Source organism: Coregonus lavaretus (assembly GCF_964263955.1).
Source record: "Coregonus lavaretus genome assembly, contig: SUPER_35_unloc_2, whole genome shotgun sequence".
In the NCBI taxonomy this organism is placed as follows: domain Eukaryota; kingdom Metazoa; phylum Chordata; class Actinopteri; order Salmoniformes; family Salmonidae; genus Coregonus; species Coregonus lavaretus.
Window position 1 is genome coordinate 4,290,047 of NW_028167180.1, and position 23,904 is coordinate 4,313,950.

The following is a 23,904-nucleotide window of genomic DNA, read 5'->3' on the forward strand; positions in this document are numbered from 1 at the left end:
GTGGCTATAAATACTACAAAATGCACCTTCTTCACAATAAGTGTATCCAGATCACTTGGTTGATCTATAACATGTGCAACTGGTTGTGGTGCATCCACCGCCATATCTTCTTCAGAACTGTGGCATCTTTCCCCTTCAACGTTCTTCACCGCCTCCACATAGGATATTTGCTTGATAGTATCGTATCTGAAGATTATGCCTTTGTTAAATGTTTTTCATGACGAAATGGAATGTTGGTTGTTCAGGCCAAAGGGGGGATGTTTTATGATGTTATTTGAAATGTGCCGCTTGGAGGGTGACGCCCGAGGGGAGACTGGTGATTGGCCAGAAGAGGGAGTAGCCCCTCCCTTTGCATTGTTTATAAATAGGAGTTAAACGATGAGACGACAGAACGGCCATAACAATCTGGGAGGCGTTCTCCAGGCAACGCGTGTCTGTGAATTTATGCTGTAACCTCGTGGTATGAATAAAAACTTCTGACACGATGCAGCATAACGGACTTTTTGTTCATCAGCAATATTACCACCATTCATCATATACGACATAATGGCGCCCAACGTGGGGCATGGGTTTGCGTCTCCTCTTTGTTTCAGTCAACCGCCGGCCTAACTCTCTCTGAAGCATGGCCGAAAAAGGGTGAGTGTGTTCTTACCGCTTCGGAGTTTGGTAGATTGGATATGACTTGTGTACATTGAGGGGATGTTCCATATGACCTGGCCTCAGGTGGTGTTTGTTGCTGGTCGACTGAAGTCTGCTAAATTTATTTCATCGGAAACGACAGTTAATTGGAATTTAGAGCATTAAACGGTAGGATTTAAGTATTGAACGTGTATAATTCATTGGTAACGGGTGACAATGGGTTAGTAGGGAATAAAGGTTGGAATACGTATGCATTTTTAGGGCACCGTGAATACGGAAAAGACCTCGAAACGAGGCGACTTGTAATAATAATTATTATTATTATTAAGTGGGCTACAAATCCTGGGCTTAGTTAGACTGAATCAGGTTGATTTCTTAAGCGGGAATTATGAAGTGAATTGGTGTATTTATGTTATACTCCGCCTCTGGTCGACGGGAAATTGGTTTGGGGATAACCGCTTGATATGAGATTCATCTTTCAAGGCAGCATAAAGTTAGACGGGGAGAATTGGACGATTATTTATTTGGCCACGGTGCAGGATATTGATTTGTGTAGTAGGCTGCTGTTGGCTAGAGGCTGAAGCTAAGGCTGGATTGTTTCAGGCCACGTGGTGCCTCGTTGCTAAGGCTTGATTGTATGGTTCGGGTCACGTGGTACATCGTGGCGAAATGCTAAATGCTAATTTTTGAGGCTAAAGTGTGAATCATGCTACATCATGGTGGCTGGATGCTAGTGCTAATTGTGTTTTGTGTCACGATGTACTGTAGGCTAAGCTAACTGCTAAGGTTGAATGCTAATTGTGTTGCGGGCTATATGCTAACGGATATCCTTAGAGATTCCGTTGCGACGGGTGAAAGTCTCTTAAACTTGTTTATGTGTTTGTAAGTCAGGTTATATGTTTTGTGAGCGCTGGTAAATGTTGTTTGATTATAAGGGGGAAATGGGAATTACAGCTGGACTGTTATTATGTTTGGGGAGAGAGAAGAGAGAATCTTTCTTCCACGGTGAAAAGTATTTTTGAATGGTTATGCGCATGCGTTTAATTTTGCGACACTACAGTACCAAACGTGGGAGTTGGAGTTTATGGCACGAGATTAGGGAACGTTTTGTTTTACGGCACCATGAGGGGATGCTGAGACTCAAGTATGAGGTTAAAATGATATTTGCGCATGCGTGATTTTACGGGGTTAAAAACTACAACATGTGGTTATGTGCTAAGCCTACAAAGCACGGCATTATGGGTAAGGGTCATAGGTCCCATGTGACGCGGCAAGGGATAATAGTCACAGAATAAGAGAGATTTTGGGGAAAAATCTCTTAGGTGTTAAACGGTTGTTGTTCGAACGGGAAACTATTTGGCGAGATGTGGTAAAGTTATAAATCAAATATATGGTGACGGAGTATAATTAATTAAAATAAGACTATTAAAATTAAATGAAAGGGTTTGGAGCAATCTATTTAGTAAATGATATTTGCGCATGCGTGGGATTCTGCAAAACAACACATTGGTTAAACTGCAGACAGAGGAACACAGACGACGGAACAAATAGGCACAGGGAGAGTTTAACACGAGTATTCTAGTTTAAAGATTGGTTAAAGATGAAACTTGTTTTGTAGCCTATTGAATTTATAAATTAGATATATGGTAGCGGATTATAATACATTTAATTAAATAATTAAATAACGGATTAAAATAAAATAAAAAGGTTTTTGAGCGATCTATAATTAGTCCTGAGTTAAAGTCTTACAGTGAATCATGTAGAACAAACGAATATTGAATGGTTGGGAATACTCAGTGACTGCATTAACGACTAAAATGTTATGTTGTGTCTTTGTTCTTCTGTCATATGAGAGGAACGCTAAGTGGGAGGAGCGAGGAGATACAGGAAGTGATCACGTCACGTGGCAGAGGATCAAGTCAAAAAAAAGGTTTTGGTACTGATTATGGTTACAAAATCTTTCCCTAACAGGATATGTGATGTTATGACGATTTTACAAGGGGCTTGGCAAATTCTATTTCAATAAAAGTTATATTTTGGAAGCTATGGGCATCACTGGGCTGGATTGCAGTTCGATTGGAAATCAGGTACTGACATTATTCTTTAAATTTATGATAATTAGGGGTTATAGAGCAAGGGGTTAAGGGCTTTGTTTAGGGGTATTTTAGTCTGAAGATGACTAACTTGCATTTACTTGCATTTGATGGGTTGTGGTAATATACTCAACACTAATTGATAAATTGGTGATATAGGAATAAAAAATTGGTTTTAAATTATTCATAATTTTTAATTGAGTTTTTAATGGGTTTTTATTTTTAATTAAAGGGTTTTTGAATAAGGCATTTAATTGAATGTTTTTAATATTCATATTTTATTTTATTTAAATTTTTTTGGGAGGAGGGAAAAAAAAAAAAAAAAATTTTTATTTTTTTTTATTTTTTTTGAAGGTTGTTAGGGTTATATTAATAATTTAAGGGGGGAAGCCTATATAACTTATACAGTCTAGAATAAGATAGTTCACAATAAAGGAATATAAAAGGGTGTTACAATGGGGAAAAAGATATCAGGACTATGAGAGTCATTTCACGGGTGGAAATAGGGGTAATCCTTTAATTAAAGTGTTGCTAGGTTATCCGGCAAGTGAAACAAAAGTTGCCCTTCATTCTCAAACAAAAATTGATAAAATATGTCAGCGATAAGATAGGTTTAAAAAGTAGAGCTTAGGGATGTTTATTCTCAGCTTACAATGATCATCTAGCAGGGTGATTATGGCATCAGAGATGAAGATGAATACGAGCAGAAACAACGATGAAGATGAATTCAGAAGACTGAAGAAAATGGGATGTCTGGGAACTTAAGGAGATGAGGAGGATGAAGATGAGTGATTGAGAGAGGTCATGGGTGGATATGACTCTGTGATCAGAAGGAAGTGGCAAGAGAGGAAAGAAGGATACTGGAGACTTGATCTCGGATGAAAGTTGAACGAAGAAGAAGACAAGATATTCGAGTTCTGATGAAGAAAAGTAAGAAGATGATGGAAGATGATATTTCAAGAACAGAACTTAGAAGATAACCTTTTGAAGAATACTGATATGTCAACGACGAGAAGGAACAGGATCAAGAAAATCTGCTGAGAAAATAATCCCAAGAGTTGGAGAAGGAGAAAATAAGTGTTGGTTATGAAGAATCAGAGGGAATCAAATCAACAATCACTGTTACAGCTTTAACTGAACAATATCAAAGGCAATTGTACCAACCAAGGGGGGACCAGATGTTCCATATAGACTGTCAGTTTCTGGACAGACACAGAATTGGAGAAGAAGAAACAGAGGAAGATCAACGAGCAAGTGAAGATCACCGGTGCTTCCGGTGAACACTAAATATTCTAGAGTGCCGAGAATATCCGGAAGGGGTGCATTGCTGAGAGCATCGATTAGAGAAGAAGAGGAAATAGCTAACAGTTGAAACAACTGACCATTAGAAGTGATAGTGAATAGGGGAAAAACTTATCGGGGTTCAGTCTAAAAAGGTTAAACATATCACTCTGTAAAATAAACTAATTAGGTTAGGATAGGGATTGGAAGTAGTAAAATAGTTTAATTACTCTTAGGGAATCAATTGAGCTCTGCTATAAAAGTCAAAGAGGAAGTAAAAGAGACATACTAATATTAGAAGATGCTGTTATGGCAGTGTTGGGAAGAGATGCATGGTGTAAATTTAAGTGGTCAATCAGAGGCATACTGACTGTCTGGTAGAATATTTTAAGAAGTAGGGTTTTTTGGGAATCATTTGCTTAAAAGATAATATCATAGGAAGGATGATAATGTATTAGATTACATGTTAGACAATCTGTCTGGGAAAAAACTTAATAGGGGTGACTGATATTTTGGGTTACATTCTTACACTAAGAGATTTGAGGTTAGGCTAAAAGGTGTTTAGTCGGTTTTGCCAAGTCTGTGTGTAATGAGTCAGAAGCAGGTGGGGAATTTTCCCAATCACATATTCTAAAAATTTGGTGGTAAGAGATTTTGTCCATAAGTCAGGGGGAAAGGTTTTAAATGTTATGAGAGAAAAGATTAGATTAAAATAAGTTAGGAGTAGGATAGGTTGAAAGAACTCTGAGACAGTAAGCTAAGTTTCAAAGGTAGTAGTAAGACAGAGAGAGAACAGTGAGGAAGGACATTTTAAAGTTTAGTGGGAAGATATGGTAGGAGTTTAAATCGGTTAGGAGCAGATGCATTGAGAAAGTATGTGTTGCTGAATGATTTGAGGGTGATTGAGTATCTATATTTACAGTTTCCAGTAGGGAGATCAAGGTCATTATAGGTGTATTTTGTTATAATCAGGAGGTTTAAAGTTTAGAGGTAGAACTGAAAGGGGGAAAAAGTGACACTAGTGGGGATGGATGGAAGTACAAGGAAGGAGTTCAAAGTCTTGGGGGGAAAACTAGGAGTAAATAAGGACATTAACACTTCAGTCTATTAGAACAACAGGGAGAAGCAATTTAACTCTTTCAACATTGATAGGTATTAAAGTCATAAACATATTGCATTTGATTATAAGGGAACCAATACAGCACCAATTTTAGGGGGAAAAATACTTATTAGGGTTTAAGATGGGGACGTTTCTCTCATATGGAGAGATAATTATGGAGAATAAGTATTGTTATCAGGACCAGGAGTAGAAGGAGGTATAGTTTGGAATAGGGTTAGGAGTGACTGTTCACTTATGTTGCGTAATATTATAGAGAAAGGTTAGGGAGAATATATGTGTACTTATTTAGGGCAAGCATTAGAATTTGTTTCGGTTAGGAATTATTGGTTAAAGGGCAATGTAATTCATAAAGTAACGCTTATAATGGAAGATTTGAAGTCTGTAGAAGTTTTCACAGTCATTGAGGGAGTTCAGGAGGAGTAGAACTGAATGGACAGTAGTCACTCCAACAGTAGATAATACACAGAGGATAATGGGAAATTTTGCGCTAGAAGTAATTAGGGTTGATACAGCAGCTAAATCAACTACTTTAAGGGTAACTTTGGAAGGGATTAATGATACTATGGCAATAGCAAATATAGGAGTATGATACTGACAACAATTGTTCTGAAATTAAAGAGGTAGCAAGAGGGACTCAGGAGGTTATGGTACGAATGGGGTTAAAATAGAGCAGATAGAAACAATATAGATTAATCTGAAATGGAGAATAGAGATTCATCATGGAAGCTGCAGTATGGGGTCTTTTGATTTTGATGACAGAGGGGGGGGGCATCTGATCAGTGCTGCTCGTTCCTCTGTTGTGAAAATTAGAGATAGATTAACTCATTCTGTAGGGTCAGTGAGGAATCTTGAGGGTTGATGTCTGTTGGGGATGCCAGCCCAAGACGTGTTAGACGGTCGCGCGGCCTCTGACGGGTGTGGGTAAATGTTATGCTTTGTCATGACTGTGGTATCGGCAACAGTCATTGACCGATAAAATAATGTAGTTGTCAGACCAGTAGGGTTTAAGTGTTCTTGGGTGAAGGGATTACCCTATGAGCATTGGTTAGAGGGAAAGTAAAATCAGGTAATTGCAAACTCTGAAGTATTCAGGTGAAATATTGAGGGCTAAAAGTTGTTTGTTCTAATGAAACATATGAGGTAAGGGGTATGTTTATGGAAAGATCAGATTGGGATGTTAGATGATAACTTTGGATAAGTATGACCTTAAGGGTAGTAATGACAAATAATAGGTTACTTTTTATATATCAGGTAGTAAGAAGAGCAGGACTTTGATGGTTAAAAGATTAGCTTTTGACTGACAATGTGACTATGGGAATTTTAGAGGATAAGGGGAAATTATGATAGAGTATATTCTTACCCTATGGGGATAGGATGTTGTTACAGGTCAACGTTGAGGCTTCCATATGAGGTTTTACCATTATAAGAGGGATAGCATTGGATACAGCTAAATCTAGGGTTAAAAGGGTGACATTACATTTACATTTTGGTCATTTAGCAGACACATGGCGACATGTCATAGTCTTCAAGCCTATCATTGAAGAATAAGTTTAAGGGAGAAGGGGGGACTTCATTCATGGTATGGTGTAACATTTGGGAAGATAATAAGCTTTGATAACACTGTGTGATGTTTGTACTGACTTTTGAGAAAGTTATGAGATTGAGATAGGTTGGAGAAGTGGTGCCTGGAGACAACACTCAGATGCCGGTGTTGACTGTTCCGGATCTGGACGAAGACGGACGAGGGGGTCTAGATGGACTACTGAATGGATAAATATCATTTTGGATTATTTTATGATTTTTCAAATTGGTTTTTCAATATTAGTATGATTTTTAGTGTGATTTATGAATCAAAGGGGGGAATGGATAATGTGATTCATGCATCATTTATGTATCATTTTTTAAAATTCTTAGGTGAAATGGAGGTTTAATTTGAAAGTGGTTGTTTTGCAAAGGATACTGTTTGGTCGTTTATTTTCTTGTCATTCCAGAAGCATGTGGGAGAAGCATGTGGAGATTGGAATACTCAAACAAAGACAATATGACTGGAGGAGAGGAAACAAGGATGGTGTGGCTGATTCCATCATCAACAAGTCCATTGGAAGAGGACACTACAGGAAGAGGAAGTGTAGTGGACTACATTCCAGTGTCTGCAATGAAATATAGACATATTTGATGTGTAATACATAATTGTGTCATATTCTTAGGTATTGATTTTAGTAGAATTATGTTTGATGTTATTGAATGCAAATGAGGATCGTAGATGCTTTTGTTTGTTTCGATGGGGTTAGGGACAGAATGTTTAAGCAGGGAGAGATTCCCTTTCAGGTCCTATGGGTTGACCAGCCTGAGAGTGGATATTTATGGATAGGATTTTGTTTACATGGGTATTTAATTACATCATAGTTTCAAATGCATTTACATGAGTTATGAGGTTATCTGGAGTACCGACGGTGGTTGCCTGGGGCAGAGGGACGGTGAGAGAATTTTACTGTCTTGATTGATATGGATGGATGGCTGCTGGACAGTTTTTCGCTCTCACACTCCATAGAGATTTATTCATAATTCATAGTAATGTGTTCATACTTCATAAACAGTTGTTCATATGTCATAGTAATGTATTTATACTCCATAGAGATTTCTTCATGGGTCATAGTAATGTATTCACACTTCATAAACAGGTATTTCATAGAAAGGTATTTACACTCTAGAGGAGAATGTTTTTGGGTTTAAGGTTAAGAATATTCAATGAGATAAATGGTTAATAGTCATAATCTTATTCTGTTTGTTTTCGAGACGTTTATTTCGTCTCGAAAGGGGGGAATATCGTATCTGAAGATTATGCCTTTGTTAAATGTTTTTCATGACGAAATGGAATGTTGGTTGTTCAGGCCAAAGGGGGGATGTTTTATGATGTTATTTGAAATGTGCCGCTTGGAGGGTGACGCCCGAGGGGAGACTGGTGATTGGCCAGAAGAGGGAGTAGCCCCTCCCTTTGCATTGTTTATAAATAGGAGTTAAACGATGAGACGACAGAACGGCCATAACAATCTGGGAGGCGTTCTCCAGGCAACGCGTGTCTGTGAATTTATGCTGTAACCTCGTGGTATGAATAAAAACTTCTGACACGATGCAGCATAACGGACTTTTTGTTCATCAGCAATATTACCACCATTCATCATATACGACAATAGCTCAACCTCTTTAATAACATATTCCTTCCATCTGTAAACACTTGAAACATGGCCACACTTTATACACTTCTTGCATTGCAAAGGGTTTTGCACGAACGCTCTTAAGGCATATCTTATATATATCCAAACTTCACATAGGGTGGTAAATACTCATCAAACACTCTTACGGCGTATCTTATACATCACAACTTTACATAGGGTGGTAAATTCTCAAACATCAATAGTACAGATAAACTTTGCTCATTTTCCCCATTCTTCATACGGGCCAAGCGACGTGCATTAACTACTCCTGGATTTTTTAGCCTAAGATATTGTTTATCAATGTCCAACGGGACGCCGGAAATAGCACATTTTACCAGTGACATGCTCTGAAAATCAAAGCTTTTCACCTCATGTGTCAATCATTTCTCGAGCCACAATGCACACTCCTTTTGCTGTTTAGATAGACACGATATCAACACCATACCACTCCTGGTTACTATGATATCAACACCATACCACTCCTGGTTACTATGATATCAACACCATACCACTCCGGGTTACTTTGACTGCATCCACTTTTCCCAAAGCCTTCTTCACCATCCTCATGACTTCAAAAGGGTTTCCCAAATAAACATTTTTATCAAAAAAAACATCCTCCAACAAGGAACTATTCATCAGACTCATTTCCCACAACAATTGTAACCCTTTTTGTTTCATTCTTGGACTTCACTGTTGTCCACTCATCTTTCTCGCTAACTGTCCTCGACGTGCTTTCAGCTTCAAACGACACATCTGCTTCCATCATCTCACGGTCGTACCACACCCTGCAGCTGAACACTCCCCCCGTAAAAATACAACAGGTCTACGTTTTCTAAGAGACAGAGGATTTAGCTTCGTGTTGTCAAACATTGATAGTGTAAAATTAATTTAAAACATCTAGAAAAAACACCACATCTGATAAATCTTGGCATTGGCATACGCCGCAATCTCTATTTTAAATATTTATTCTCCATTAAAATATTAGATCAAGTTGAAATGTCTTCAACTCTTGGTTAAATGGTGTTAACATACAGACATACAAACGAATATAGACCAGAAAACATCCAGTATTCTTATTAGCTTTTAGTCATCCCTGTGACAGTTGTAATCCCTCCTTTGTACCTCTAGGTGGAAGCAGAGTACTTTGTGGATCTGATGGTCCTAAATGTTGTCAGAAAGCAGACATGATAAGAGTAAAGGAGCTCATGGATGATTTCAAAGCGGTACAGAGTCCCAATATTCATTAAATTCAATGTGTTTATGATATAAAGAGATTGGTCACAGATATTAAATTACAGAATTAATTCTCTCAACCCACTTTTTTCTACAATTTTCTCCCTCTCTCTTTCATCTCTCTCTCTCCCTCAGTCCTTTTACTTTCCATTCCCTCTCTGTGTTCATACTTATTGTAGTTTATTTGGGAACAATCCCCACAATTATAAATAATGTTCATTCAATGAGTTGTATTTATTTTTTATGTCTTCATTTATTTGCCTATAAACAATTGTTATTTTAAAAATTACTTAATGATAAATCGTGTACATCTTTGTTTGTGTAATGTTTAGCAGATGAATCGAGATATGTTGCATGTTTCTATAATAAAATAATACTGAGATTTTATAAATAAATCAGAAGTCATTCTTTACATGTTCTTTGACAAAGATGCAATACACTTTTCTCTCCCATACTGTATAGTTGTGTCATTGTGTTTATGTGAATGAGTCCTTGCAGCAATAATCTGTATATTCAAACAGGTCAATGATTGCAGTGCTATAATACCAGAAATACCAGAAAGTATTCATACCCCTTGACTTATTCCACACTTTGTTGTGTTACAGCCTGAATTCAAAATTAATTAAATATTTTTTTCTCTCTCACCCATCTACACACAATACCCCATAATGGCAAAGTGAAAACATGTTTTTAGAAATGTTTGCAAATATATTGAAAATGAAACACAGAAATATCTCATTTACATAAGTATTAACACCCCTGAGTCAATACATGTTAGAGTCACCTTTAGCAGCGATTACAACTGTGAGTATTTCTGGGTAAGTCACCAAGAGCTTTGCACACCTGCATTGTACAATATTTGCATATTATTCTTTAAAAAAAATATTCGAGCTCTGTCAAGTTGGTTGTTGATAATTGCTGGACATCCATTTTCGAGTCTTGCCATATATTTTCAAGCCAATTTAAGCCAAAACTGTAACTAGGCAACTCGGGAACATTCCGTGGCATCTTGGTAAACAATTACAGTGTATTTGATCTTGTGTTTTAGGTTATTTTCCTGCTGAAAGGTGAATTTGTCTACTAGTGTCTGTTGGATAGCTGACAACCAGGTGTTCTTCTAGGATTTTGCCTGTGATAAAGCTGTATTCCATTTCTTTTTATCCTAAAAATCTCTGTACTTCTTTGCCGATGACAAGGATAACCATAACATAATGCAGCTCCACCATGCTTGAAAATATGAAGAGTGGTATACAGTTATGTGTTGTGTTGGATTTGCCACAAACATAACACCTTGTATTTAGGACATACATTGAATTTCTTAGCCACATTTTTAGCAGTTTTACTTTAGTGCCTTATTGCAAACAGAAAGGGATACCTAGTCAGTTGTACAACTGAATGCATTCAACTGAAATGTGTCTTCCGCATTTAACCCAACCCCTCTGAATGCGGCAACTGAGTTAGGAAGGAAGCCTGTATCTTTGTAGTGACTGGGTGTATTGATACACTATCCAAAGTGTAATTAATAACTTCATCATGCTCAAAGGGAAATTCAATATCTGCTTCTTTTTTTTTTACCCATCTACCAATAGGTGTCCTTCTTTGTGAGGAATTGGAAAACTTCCCTTTTCTATGTGCTTACATCATTGTTTTAAATTCACTGCTCGGCTGAGGGACCTTACAGATAATTGTATGTGTGGGGTACAGAGATGACAAAACACTATTAGTCATGTTAACACTATTATTGCACACAGAGTTAGTCCGTGCAAATTATTATGTGACTTGTTAAGCACATTTTTACTCCTGAACATATTTAGGCTTGACATAACAAAGGGGTTTAATACTTATTGAATCAAGATATTTCAGCTTTTCATTTAATTAATTTTAAAACATTTCTGAAAACATAATTCCACTTTGACATAATGGGGTATTTTGTGTAGGCCAGTGACCCAAAATCTGAATTTAATCCATTTTAAATTTAGGCTGTGACACAACAAAATGTGGAAACATCAATTGGTGTGAATACTTTCTGCAGGCACTTTGTAGTGTTTGACAGTGTACAACTACATTCACAATTTTAATTGGCTGATGCGGATTTTGAGACAGAGGCAAAAAGTGTAATGTTTGTTAAAAGGGATCCCTGTTACCATATTTATTTACATTTATTGTTGTATGTTACACATTTACTTATGAGCAATTCTAATATCTTATAGTGAATATTAAGGCGTTATAAATGTTTTACAGGGCATTATATGTGTATGCGTCATAGAAATTGTTACTGGATATTTAACTTGTGTTGCAGAAGATGTCTTCAAATTTAACCAAACAGAAATTACCATATCAAATCTGATCTCATAAATTACCATATATCTGATCTCCTACAGTACCATATAATATCTGAGCTAATAAATTACCATATCATATCTAATAAATTATATGTGATCTGATCTCATACAGTATCATATCTGATCTGATCTCATATCATATCATAACATATCTGAACAGATCCCCTAATGATCAACCCAGGAAGGTTGTGGGTGGTGAGGAACAGATCCCCTAATGATGTACCCAGGAAGGTTGTGGGTGGTGGAGAACAGATCCCCTAATGATGTACCTAGGAAGGTTGTGGGTGGTGGAGAACAGATCCCCTAATGCTGCATTCAAAACACCTGGGAACTCAGGAATCTCAGACTTCAGTATGTTCAAGACACCTGTTAAGGTGTAGATGTGTAGAAATTATGTTGAATATAATAATAACCTACATTTATCAATCTGACTCCATTATTATGTGAACGCTATAGGTCCATAATGGTATCCAGTGGGTATAGCTAAGGTTGGAGCCTTAGAAGATGCACATGTTTAGGTTTTAAGTTCAAGTTCCAGAATACTGCACAGAAGTTCTAAATGTGAATATTTCATCCAACAGGAGTATTGTGTTGCTAGTTGGGCAGAGTTTGCTCTTTTGGGACTATCCCATCGGTTCCTTTGTACTGGGTAAGCTAAGTAAAAAAATAAAATAAACTAACATTACCAGAGAGAGGTCAAAGACAAAACTGATCCTAGATCAGCACTCTTACTCTGGGATGCTTTGTGAATACGGGCTCTGGTCACATGTCCATGGATGACACAACCCATCTAGTGGTCAATTCTGGTACTGCTATAACTTTACTGATAACGACTGTTTTCTATCTATTAACTAAAGTGTTTTTACTAGGGGTGTAACGATTCGTTTTAACAACGATTCGATTCGTATCACGATTCGTGGTTGTCGATACGATTCAAGGACGATATTGGTTCATTTAGAACGATACGATCCGAAACGATTCAGTGACTTGAAATCGATTCAGTAACCTTTTAGCCAAAAATTCAACCAGTGTGACTGAAATAAATACCTGGTAACCAGTTGCATTTTAATGGCTGGCAATAGTCTTGATATTTTTAACAGTGTTTCATGCCTCCATGCAGACCATCTGGTATTATGAAACTTACCCATACCTACGTTGACAGCAGCCCCGTCTGTGTCATCCAAGCCTGTGTCCTGGAAAAGTCTCACAAGTCCGTCTGTTATGGCCTGTGCGGTTCGGTCAGCACCCAATTCAATCAGTCCAATAAAGTCCGAAGTAAACTCTCCGTTGCTGGACACAGACACAATGTAAACTATTTCCTGCTCAGTTTTTGTGATGTCCTCAGATCCATCAAAAAGCATTCAGTAAAGGAACATCCTCAGAATAGGAAGACATGGGACGTGCGTGTTTAGCTTTATGGAAAGAGAAAAATATTAAACAGAGCTTGCCGCTGTTCTTCATTCAGCTTGTCTCGGCGACTGGACATTTATTCTCGGCTAGCTTTTAGCAATGGCTTGCGCCACATTCGTGTGCTCCTTGCTCTTTTCATGTTTGTCAAATAAAGGATGGTTGAAATTCTTTGAGCCTTTATAAAATGCACCTGTTTTGTCTGCTAGATGTGGATTTGAGCGGCAAATCTTGCACCACATTCCAGTGCGCTCATCGTTAGCTTCAAGCCACTTTTCCGAAAAAAGTATTTTCTTCGGCTCTGGCTCCAGTTGGCGTTTCTTTGTAGGTGGCGAAACGCCAAAGAATCTGCTTAATGTCTGTTGCTTTTTGGACATCCCTGACAGTAGTTGACAAGCAACATGTCATGTGTAAGGTTAGATGAGAAGATCGGTCAAGTACGCAAAGGCGCGTAGTAACACAAGTGTCATTACGCATTCCTGATTTTTGTCGCGCTTGCGTATCTGCGTACCAGTTATGTGCACCCCTGCATATAAAGTCTGACGTGCTTAAATCCAATGGGTTATTTCCTAGTATCGATAAAATCGATTTATTACATTTTAAATCGATGTTAGATCGATATATGTTGTCCAAAATGCCAACTCGCCGAGCACAGATCGATGTAGTTGGATCATATGAATATAAATCGATACATCGATTTAGTAGATGGATCGTTACACCCCTAGTTTTTACTGTACTACGTCAACTAATAACTGACACCATTTAGAAGGAAAACATTGGAGTTACTATTCATACATTACAACACTCAGTATTACAGTATACCTGACAAGTAAATGACATACCTAGATCACAGTATATAGATGTATTTAATCAGTAGAATGAACACATGGTACATATGGAACAGAATGGAAGCAAAAATAGAAAACTACTGCATTTGAAATGGATTGATAACTGTAAAAACTTAAATGAAAACAGAATCTTATTCAATTGTTATATGCACACATTAAATGGTAAAAATTGTACATATAGTTTTAAAAAATGTCAACCACAGTTAGAGCCTACTAGACCACAGTTAGAGCCTACTAGACCACAGTTAGAGCCTACTAGACCATAGTTAGAGCCTACTAGACCACAGTTAGAGCCTACTAGACCACAGTTAGAGCCTACTAGACCACAGTTAGAGCCTACTAGACCACAGTTAGAGCCTACTAGACCACAGTTAGAGCCTACTAGACCACAGTTAGAGCCTACTAGACCACAGTTAGAGCCTACTAGACCACAGTTAGAGCCTACTAGACCACAGTTAGAGCCTACTAGACCACAGTTAGAGCCTACTAGACCACAGTTAGAGCCTACTAGACCACAGTTAGAGCCTACTAGACCACAGTTAGAGCCTACTAGACCACAGTTAGAGCCTACTAGACCACAGTTAGAGCCTACTAAACCACAGTTAGAGCCTACTAGACCACAGTTAGAGCCTACTAGACCACAGTTAGAACCTACTAGACCACAGTTAGAGCCTACTAGACCACAGTTAGAGCCTACTAGACCACAGTTAGAGCCTACTAGACCACAGTTAGAGCCTACTAGACCACAGTTAGAGCCTACTAGACCACAGTTAGAGCCTACTAGACCACAGTTGGAGCCTACTAGACCACAGTTCCACTCCCCTGGGCCTGATGAACGGTGGACAAACTCCACATAGCCCTGGTCTCTTTAAAGACATCAAATACATCTTTCAATGTAGATACATATAGAAACACGTTAAGCCTAACAAAGGGAAAACCAGTGCAACTCCATAAGATAGGGGCTTACATTAGTTATTATAATTAGACTACGGTGTGAACGGTTTTTCACACACCCAGTAATTTGAAGTACATTTTACAACCTTCCAACTCTTCAATGGGTCTGATGCCGTCTGTGAGATCTCAATACAAGCCACCTCGTCATTCAAGCTACTTGGTTCCCCTTCCATCCAATAGCTATAAACAACACAGAGAATCAGAGTTTAATATCATCCAATAGAAAATAGAGAATCCGACGGTTAACCTAGTCTCCAGGCACAATTGCTACCATTCGACAGAGAGTGAGAGAGACATCTGGCTGAGGACAAGATTATCGGACTGTAAAAAGTAATTTATTACAACAGAAAAAAAGTCCTCCAGAACCTGTTCACTTACGTAGGTCTAAATTCTGTGTTGATAAGCCACTTCCAGATTGTGTCACTTGTATATGCACCAATCCAGATATTCTTCTTAAATCCATGGATAAATATCTATAATATCATTTTGGAAGAAAAACAATGACCATTATTTAATCTCCACAGTAGAGGAACACTTTTAGTAGTAGTAGTAGTAGTAGTATAATGTACTGAGCCTGGTCAATAGAAATACAAGGGGATTTAGGATGTTTGAAAAGGTCCTGAGAACTTTGATATATGCCTTCTTCAGCGCTCACAAAAAAATAAAAATAAATTGCCGAGCACTGGCGCAAACTCAGGACGCTTGGAGGGGAAGCGTGCTCACACCACACAGACCAATCTGCACTGACGACTGCGCCACGGCAGTTCACAATGCTCAGGCAAGAGGGAGAGTACTTGATGGAAACAGAGCGTTGTTTTTAATCATTTTTGTTTGAAGCCTTCCCCAACCAATTGCCCTAACCTTAACCCCTAACCATAACCCTTTGAGTTGTTTCTGTTTTAACCCTGTAACCACATTGAATGAATGCATCAAAAAATAGACTTTGATCCAGATTACGTCGAATGTCGAAGTGAAACTATGAGATCAGGTTTCAGCCTCAGCTGCTATACTATAGTATAGGTATAGATATAATCTCATGCAAACTTGCTTTGCTGACAGGAAGTATATTCTATAAATTGACAGTGACATGAACATTGGTGATACAATTATTTACACATATTGAATACTAATCAGAGATGTAGATAATGATTAATAATTATAATAATAATAAAGAAACAGTAGTATTATAGCATTACTAATGTATTCTCTATTACCTGTTCTTCTCTGCTGTTTATAACAACCAACTCTCCACCCATTGCTCTGCACTGCTCCTGACCGTCCCCGGCAGAGTCCCTCGTGGAGGAGACATAATAACAGCTGGTGCCAAACTGCCGCCATTCATTCAAACAGGGTTTCTCTGAAATAAACGAAATAGAACAGCAGGCATTTCAAAGTCTACAAATAAATTACTTCTCTTCTAAGTATGAAATAAAATGATACTTGTAAATTAAGAAAATAAAAGACTGCACTCACCATAGGACCTAAGCCTGGTTTTTAACTGGTCTCTCTCTGTGGTCCTGGTATTTAGAATATTCTGTAGCTGGTCTCTCTCGGTGGTCCTGGTATTTAGACTATTCTGTAGCTGGTTTCGCTCTACAGTGGCATCTGTAAAAGGGAAAAGTCAATCAAAATGTGTAACTGTCACAACATTGACTACAAATGTTTTAGTAAAAAAAAACACTTACAGGAAACCCACAGGCCTATGATCACAGCCAGTAGAACACACACTGCAGCAACTCCAGAGGGTATCTCCCACCACTGAAAATGTACTGAATCACAAATTATTAAAGTAAGATCTTTGGTAATGTGTTAATGTGTTTTACTTGTATCATCAGTGCTTTATTTGAGCTGGATCCTGCGGGAACAGGGTCCTGCACCTCTCCATTTTGGACTGATGCGTTACAGAACCCATTTGGCCGGATCCGCTACCTTTCGTGGCATGAAAAATAATTGTTACTGTTTGCAATGTAAAAATTATTATTAAAGCGCTTAATGTATCCTCGTTAATTCTCCTGCCCCCTAAAAAAAAATGCAATGTGAAGATGTCGATTTTCAGCCCGCGCCTGATATTCTGAGAATACTAAACTTTTAACTACTTTATTACACATTATGTTATTTCTAAATGGTTCACCCGATATGGATGAAAATACCATCAAATTAAAGCTGACTGTCTGCACTTTAACCTCAGTCATGATTTCAAATCCAAACTTTTGGAGTATAGAGCCATAAGAAGAAACGCTGCACTGTCGAGGACACTAGGTAGGGGTAAGGTAGAGGCAGGTAGCCTCCATATTAACGGAGGACACTGTAGGTAGGGGTAAGGTAGAGACAGGTAGCCTTGAGGTTACAGTGTTGGGCCTGTAACCGAAAGGTTGCTGGTTCGAATGCCGGAGCGGACAAGGTGAAAAATATGTTGCTGTGCCCTTGAGCAAAGCAAATAATCCTAATTGCTCCAGGGGCGCTGTGCATTGGAGCCTTTGCGATCATTGTCAAGAAGTCACACCCATCCCATTCGCGTTCAGAGTGAGAAAGTAAAGGCTATAGAGAAATAATTACACTCAAATGATGAGGATTTCATCTTTAACAGGAGGAAAAGTAGAATATTATTCAAAGTAGAAAATATACTGTACCTTTACATCCCATGCTGACACATCCATTATGATTAGTTCAGTCATTTTGATAACTAGATAAAATTAAATAAACTTTGACACCAGACATAATACTTTAGTAGGTTACTTCCTTACCTGTGGTGAGGGTTGTTGACACAGGTTTACTTCGCCTTCCATTTTCCAGCACAGTGCAGACAGTGACAGAGTACTGAGTACCAGGTTGCAGGTCAGAGAGAGTGATTCTGTGTGAAGATGTGGTGGTATAGTGGGGTTGTGACCCTTGACAGTGGTAGGAGATCTGGTAATAATGTTGGGTTTGGTCCAATCCTGGTGGCTGGCTCCAGCTAACAGTAGCTGATGTGGTGTCCACTGAGTCAACATTCAGCTGGGCTGGAGCAGGGGGTACTAAGGGAAAATACATTATTGTCAGTGTTACAGTTTAACTCCAGAAATAAATTACAGGAGGAAAAGTAGAAATGGCCGGCGTGCAATTCCTTTTGATATGGAAAGAAATACATTTAAAAAACAATAGAAGTCACACAACAGGTTAGATTTGTAAAGTAACAAAAATTAGAGGTTTCTGCTGTATTCATTTAGCAATGGTGCTGCTACATTGTCACCGCCACACCAATTTCTTTCAATATAAAGAATGCTGTGATTATAAATACTCTCCACAATAAGAAGTGTTTTACACTAGTACTGATAAAGTTAAAGCAAGCAGAGGCAGATCAACTACTTGATATATTGACTCACATTAATGGGAAGCGAGCAAGAATTCAGATACTATAAAAACTGTTAATGATTTCGGCACCAAACTGCATTATGAGATCTGGGGAATTCACCATCATATATTTCTCATCAGGGAAGATACTGTACCTTTACATCCAATGCTGACACATCCATTATGATTAGTTTAGAGTCATTTTGATAACTAGTTAATGTTTAATCAACTTTGACACTAGATATAATACTTAAGTTGGGTACTTCGTTACCTTTGGTGAGGGTTGTTGACACCAGTTGACTTTTCTTTCCATTTTCCAGCACAGTGCAGACAGTGACAGAGTACTGAGTCCCACATTGCAGGTCAGAGAGAGTGAGGCTGTGTGAAGATGTGGTAGTGTAGTTGGGTTTTGTCCCTGGACAGTGGTAGGAGATCTGGTAATGATGTTGGGTTTGGTCCAATCCTGGTGGCTGGTTCCAGCTAACAGTACCTGATGTGGTGTCAACAGTTAACAGGTCCGGAGCAGGAGGTACTGAGGGAAAATAAATTGTCAGGGCTGTTGTTAATATATATATAAAAATATAATATATACACTGAGATCATGTGACAGATTGCACACAGGTGGACTTTATTTAACTAATTATGTGACTTTTGAAGGTAATTGGTTGCACAATATCTTATTTAGGGGCTTCATAGCAAAGGTGGTGAATACTTTTTCACGCACGACTTTCCCGTTATTGTTTTAAATCATTTTTTTAAACAAGTCATTTTTTTCATTCCACTTCACCAATTTGGACTATTTTGTATTTTGTGCATGTCCATTACATGAAATCCAAATCAATTTAAATTACAGGTTGTAATGAAACAAAATAGGAAAAAACGCCAAGGGGGATGAATACTTTTGCAAGGCACTGTAAATCATCTCCACAATAACAAGTGTTTAACACTGTACTGCTGATAAAGTTAAAGTAACCTGAGGCAGATCAACTCCTTGACTTAATGACTCACAGGAATGGAAGAAAGCATGAACTCAGATATTAGTGCATTCGCGAAGTATTCAGACCCCTTGACTTTTTCCACATTCTGTTACGTTACAGCCTTATTCAAAAATGAATTAAATTGTTTTTTTTCCCCCTTGTCAATCTACACACAATACCCCATAATGACAAAGCAAAACCAGGTTTTTAATTTTTTTAGCAAATGTATAAAATAAAATAGACAAAATATCACATTTACATAAGTATTCAGACCCTTTACTCAGTACTTTGTTGAAGCACCTTTGGCAGCGATTACAGCCTAGAGTCTTCTTGGGTATGACGCTACAAGCTTGGCACACCTGTATTTGGGGAGTTTCTCCCATTCATTTTAGATCCTCTCAAGCTCTGTCAGGTTGGATGGGGAGCGTCACTACACAGCTATTTTTAGGCCTCTCCAGAGATGTTCGATAGGGTTTAAGTCCGGGCTCAGGCTGGGCCACTCAAGAACTTTCAGAGATTTTTCCCGAAGCCACTCCTGCCATTCTCCAGTCTGAGGTCCTGAGCAGGTTTTCATCCAGGATCTTTCTGTACTTTGCTCCGTTAATCTCTCCCTTGATCCTGACTAGTCTCCCAGTCCCTGCAGCTGAAAACCATCCCCACAGCATGATGCTGCCACCACCATGCTTCACCGTAGGGATGGTGCCAGGTTTCCTCCAGACGTGATGATTCGTATTCAGGTCAAATAGTTAAATCTTGGTTTCATCAGATCATATAATCTTGCTTTCATGTGCCTTTTACTGAGGAGTGGCTTCCGTCTGGCCACCATACCATAAATGCAAGGACAATTCCTTCCACGAAATGGCTTGGTTTTTGCTCTGACATGCACTGTCAACTGTGGGACCTTTTATATAGACAGGTGTGTGCCTTTCCAAATCATGTCCAATCAATTGAATTTACCACAGGTGAAGTCCAATCAAGTTGTGGAAACATATCAGGGAGGATCAATCGAAACAGGATGCACCTGAGCTCAAGTTCAAGTCTCATAGCAATGGTAAAGGTCTGAATACTTTTTAATTTGTAATAAATTTGCTACAAATTCTAATAACCAGTTTTTGCTTTGTCATTATGGGGTACTGTGTGTAGATTGATGACAAACAAAATATATTTTATAAATGTTTTATTAAGGCTGTAATGTAACAAAATGTGGAAAAAGTTAAGGGGTCGGAATACTTTCAGAATGGACTGTATAAACCATTTTTATTGATTTCACTACCAAACTGCATTTCCAGATCTGGGGAATTCACAAATAGTCATTTTGATAACCAGAAATAATACTTAAGTAGGGTACTTACCTGTGGTGAGGGTTGTTAACACCAGTTGACTTTGCTTTCCATCTTCCAGCACAGTGCAGACAGTGACAGAGTACTGAGTACCAGGTTTCAGGTCAGAGAGAGTGATGCTGAGTGAAGATGTGGTAGTGATGTGTGGTTCTGTCCCTGGACAGTGGTAGGAGATCTGGTAATGATGTTGGGTTTGGTCCAATCCTGGTGGCTGGCTCCAGCTAACAGCAGCTGATGTGGTGTCCACTGAGTCAACAGTCAGCTGGTCTGGAGCAGAAAGTACTAAGGGAAGATAAATACATTATTGTCAGGGCTACAGTTTAACTCCAGATATACACGAGTTTACAAAACATTAAGGATACCTGCACTTTCCATGAAAGACTGACCAGGTAAATCCAGATGAAAGCTATGATCCCTTATTGATGTCACTTGTTAAATCCACTTCAAATCAGTGTAGATGAAGGGGAGGAGACAGGTTAAAGAAGGATTTTTAAGCCTTGAGACAACTGAGACATGGATTTTATACATGTGCCATTCAGAGGGTGAATGGGCAAGACAAAATATTTAATTGCCTTTGAACTGAGTATGGTATGTGCCAGGAGCATACATTTTGGTCAAGAACTGCGACGGTGCTGGTTTTTCACACTCAACAGTTTCACGTGTGTATCAAGAATGGTCTACCACCCAATGGACATCCAGCCAACTTGACACAACTGTGTGAAGCATTGGAGTCAACATGGGCCAGCATCCCTGTGGAACGCTTTCGACACCTTGTAGAGTCTGACCCAATGAATTGAGGCTGTTCTGAGGGCAAAATGTTTGTACACTCAAATGTAAAAAAATATTCAACAAATGTCCCACTTAACATTTCTCAATTTTATAAATCAGAAAAATGTAAAAGTTGTAAAAAAAATAAAGTCCTCAAGCTTTTGATAAAGAGATACATAACTTCCTCTCAGATATTGGCTGAATGTTGCTTCTTTCAGCCTCCCCAAAAGGCAAAAATCTCTTGATTAGGCTCAGTGTTGCACTAAGATTGCCGTAGTATTTTAAGATGTTCTAGCTAGGGTTGTGGAGGTCATGACATTTTGTCAGCTGGTTATTGTCATGCAATAGACTGCCGGTCTCACGGTAATTGACCGTGAATTAATAATAATAATAATATAATATAATATGCCATTTAGCAGACGCTTTTATCCAAAGCGACTTACAGTCATGCGTGCATACATTTTTTTTTGTGTATGGGTGGTCCCGGGGATCGAACCCACTACCTTGGCGTTACAAGCGCCGTGCTCTACCAGCTGAGCTACAGAGGACCACTTAACATACCATAAAACTTCTATGAAATGCTGAGTCTCAAATAGCCTCCTGTTCTTCTTAATAGCCGAACAATAAAACACATTTCAGTCTATAAACGCCTGTTTCAAATAAAGCCTGGTTTAAATTAATTGTTTACGAGGTTACCATGAATTACCATGAATTGTTTACAAGGTTTAATGTTTAAATAATTAAATAATTTAGCAATGACTCGAAGAAATTATGGCAATCAACCATTTTACAGCCAGTAAGAAACATTCAATTGAATGTTCATATTTCTACCATAAGCCGCCTCCAACATCATTTTAGAGAATTTGGCAGTACTTCCAACCGGCCTCACAACCACATACCGTGTGTAACCATGCCAGCCCAGGACGTCCACATCCGGCTTCTTCACCAGCAGGATCGTCTGAGACCAGCGACCCGGACAGCTGATGAAACTGAGGAGTATTTCTGTCTGTCATAATGCCCTTTGTGGGGAAAAACTCATTCTGATTGGCTGGGCCTCGCTCCCAAGTGGGTGGGCCTATGCCCTCTCAGGCCCCTCCATGGCTGCGCCCCTGCCCAGTCTAGTGAAATCCATAGATTAGGGCCTAATGAATTTATTTCAATTAACAGATTTCCTTATAAGAACTTTAACTCAGTAAAATTGTTTAAATTGTTGCATTTATATTTTTGTTCAGAATAATATGTAGCTGTGCGTGGGTAAAATCACAGAGGACCATCTGCTACCCTGCTCAAGCCACCGTATTACGCTACTCTCATCACCCCACTGGGGAACCATCGATACGGCTGGCTAGCCTATCTTCAAAGAAGCAACTTCAAGAGCGTATGGAAGGAAAATCAATTCTGTAGTTCTGTTCAGGACTACATGACAAGTCACCGGATACCGGACAACTACAGAGGAGAAAAATAGAAGACTTGTTGGAACCCCTTCGGAGAATCAGAGCCTTAAAAGCGTGCCACGAAACGGCCCAACTACCTTTCCAAGGCGGCCCTGTCCACCGAGAGAGATACATGGCGAACCAGGCATTTCAAAGAGGGCGGCGGTTCGTGTGCAAAGTATATGGTTACAGTAGAGGAGAGTAGTTTCCGAATGTGGCAATGTTAAGTCATTCTCTCCCTCTCTTCTTTAACAAGCATCAATGTTGTTGTCATTCCACTAGGGACCTGTTTTAATCACATTAAGTTTCCAGTCAATAACCAGTACAGTGGGTGTGTTTATCCTGTGTTCCCATTTAATTAGCTACTAAATAAATAATTAAACACATTTCTGTAGTACTGAATCATAAGTAAGGCTCTGGTTTTTGCAGATGAAAGGAGGTTACGACTGTTCAGAATGATGATATGATACGAGGTTGATTAATAAGTTGACTGTTTACAGATGTGATACGTAAAGACCTTTTAGAGTTTATTCGGGAGATTTTTACATTTTACATTTACGTCATTTAGCAGACGCTCTTATCCAGAGCGACTTACAAATTGGTGCATTCACCTTATGATAGCCAGTGGGACAACCACTTTACACATTTTTTTTAAAAATATATATATTTTTAAATATTATTATAATTTTTTGAAATTTCTTTGAAATTTGTAAAAAATAAAATTGTAAAGTGGTTGTCCCACTGGCTATCATAAGGTGAATGGACCAATTTGTAAGTTTTCATTTGTTATATATATATATATATATATATATATATATATATATATATATATATATATATTAGTTCTTGTTTTTTTATTTTTGTTGTTTATTTATTTTTATATGTGTTTTTTAAAATTATTATTCTTATTATGTATTTTTATTT

The 23,904-nt window shown here is 38.4% G+C and overlaps 1 protein-coding gene across 1 annotated transcript in view; it reads right to left on the bottom strand.

Annotated features, from left to right (window-relative positions):
- Positions 1 to 14,180: 14,180 nt before the first annotated feature.
- LOC311110117 (receptor-type tyrosine-protein phosphatase H-like) overlaps positions 14,181 to 23,904 on the bottom strand; it is a 40,341-nt gene continuing 30,617 nt past the window's right edge. The window contains exons 6-13 of the mRNA XM_084188686.1: positions 20,792 to 21,061; positions 18,734 to 18,994; positions 17,877 to 18,146; positions 16,818 to 16,901; positions 16,606 to 16,737; positions 16,347 to 16,489; positions 15,511 to 15,605; positions 14,181 to 15,312 (exon numbers count right to left, since the gene is read on the bottom strand). Coding sequence (XP_084044812.1) covers positions 15,165 to 15,312; positions 15,511 to 15,605; positions 16,347 to 16,489; positions 16,606 to 16,737; positions 16,818 to 16,901; positions 17,877 to 18,146; positions 18,734 to 18,994; positions 20,792 to 21,061 — 1,403 coding nt within the window. The 3' untranslated portion in view covers positions 14,181 to 15,164. The remainder of the gene's footprint in view (positions 15,313 to 15,510; positions 15,606 to 16,346; positions 16,490 to 16,605; positions 16,738 to 16,817; positions 16,902 to 17,876; positions 18,147 to 18,733; positions 18,995 to 20,791; positions 21,062 to 23,904) is intronic.